The sequence below is a fragment of the Sphaeroforma arctica genome, assembly GCF_001186125.1.
Source record: "Sphaeroforma arctica JP610 unplaced genomic scaffold supercont1.11057, whole genome shotgun sequence".
Classification (NCBI taxonomy): Eukaryota; class Ichthyosporea; order Ichthyophonida; genus Sphaeroforma; species Sphaeroforma arctica.
Window position 1 is genome coordinate 1 of NW_014029501.1, and position 869 is coordinate 869.

The 869-nt window shown below is 42.6% G+C and overlaps 1 protein-coding gene across 1 annotated transcript; it reads left to right on the forward strand.

Moving 5' to 3' along the window:
- Window positions 1–428: 428 nt before the first annotated feature.
- Window positions 429–593, forward strand: SARC_17515 (hypothetical protein; the record flags this gene model as incomplete). Its single annotated transcript, XM_014288389.1, has 1 exon — window positions 429–593. A coding segment is annotated over one exon (165 nt), but the record flags the coding sequence as incomplete, so codon positions are not given.
- Between the last annotated feature and the right edge of the window lie 276 nt (window positions 594–869).

Consider the following 869-nt stretch of genomic DNA (forward strand, 5'->3'; position numbering starts at 1 on the left):
TATACTAGTTCGAAAGCATGTCTATGTATTTGTTGTCGTCAAAGTGTATCGTCGCTCAAGGTTGCACAGAGAACTGCCAACAAATAGCCCTGTGTGGTTTTACTCGCAGTCTTTGTTTCGCCAAATATATCACTGATAAAAATCAAATATAATAGGTTAGATTGCCCTCACTATGTATGCGAATGCACGCATGGGATCGCTCGAGGTACGTTAACGATTCTGACGCACTCCTCCGGTGCCCACAGTGTCTGCGCGCACCGGCACATCTGATGATAGATCAGTATGAATACACTGCGTATGTGTGTAGATATATGGGTATAGATAAGTACATTCCTATACATCATTCACTGTTTATCAGCATATGTCTGGTATCTTCTCGTCCGGGCATATCCTAAATTCGATTTCATATCTCTGTGTCCATCCTGTAGAATGAAGATGCCCTGGAGCAGTTCAACAAGGCTCTAGAGGTCGACCCGACCTCGGCCACTGCATACACGAATAAGGGTTTCCTGCACTTGCACGTGCATCAGAACTTCGATTCGGCTAAGGAACTCTTCATGAAGGCTATTAAAGTGGATCCTTCATGCATAGAGGTGTGTGTGCTGTATGCTTGTACATGTTCATGTCTGTAGGTGTATGTGAGGGTATCGCTAAGCAACTAATTACGAGGGCCATCGCTGCCCTCATCATGCATAGAAGTGGGTGAGCTTGCACATGATGTGTATGTGAAAGAATATGCATAAAATTCTGTGTGACTAACACATTCGTAGAAAGTCCGGTACTATATATATATATATATATATATATATATATATATATACTACACACACACACACACACACACACACACACACACACACACACACACA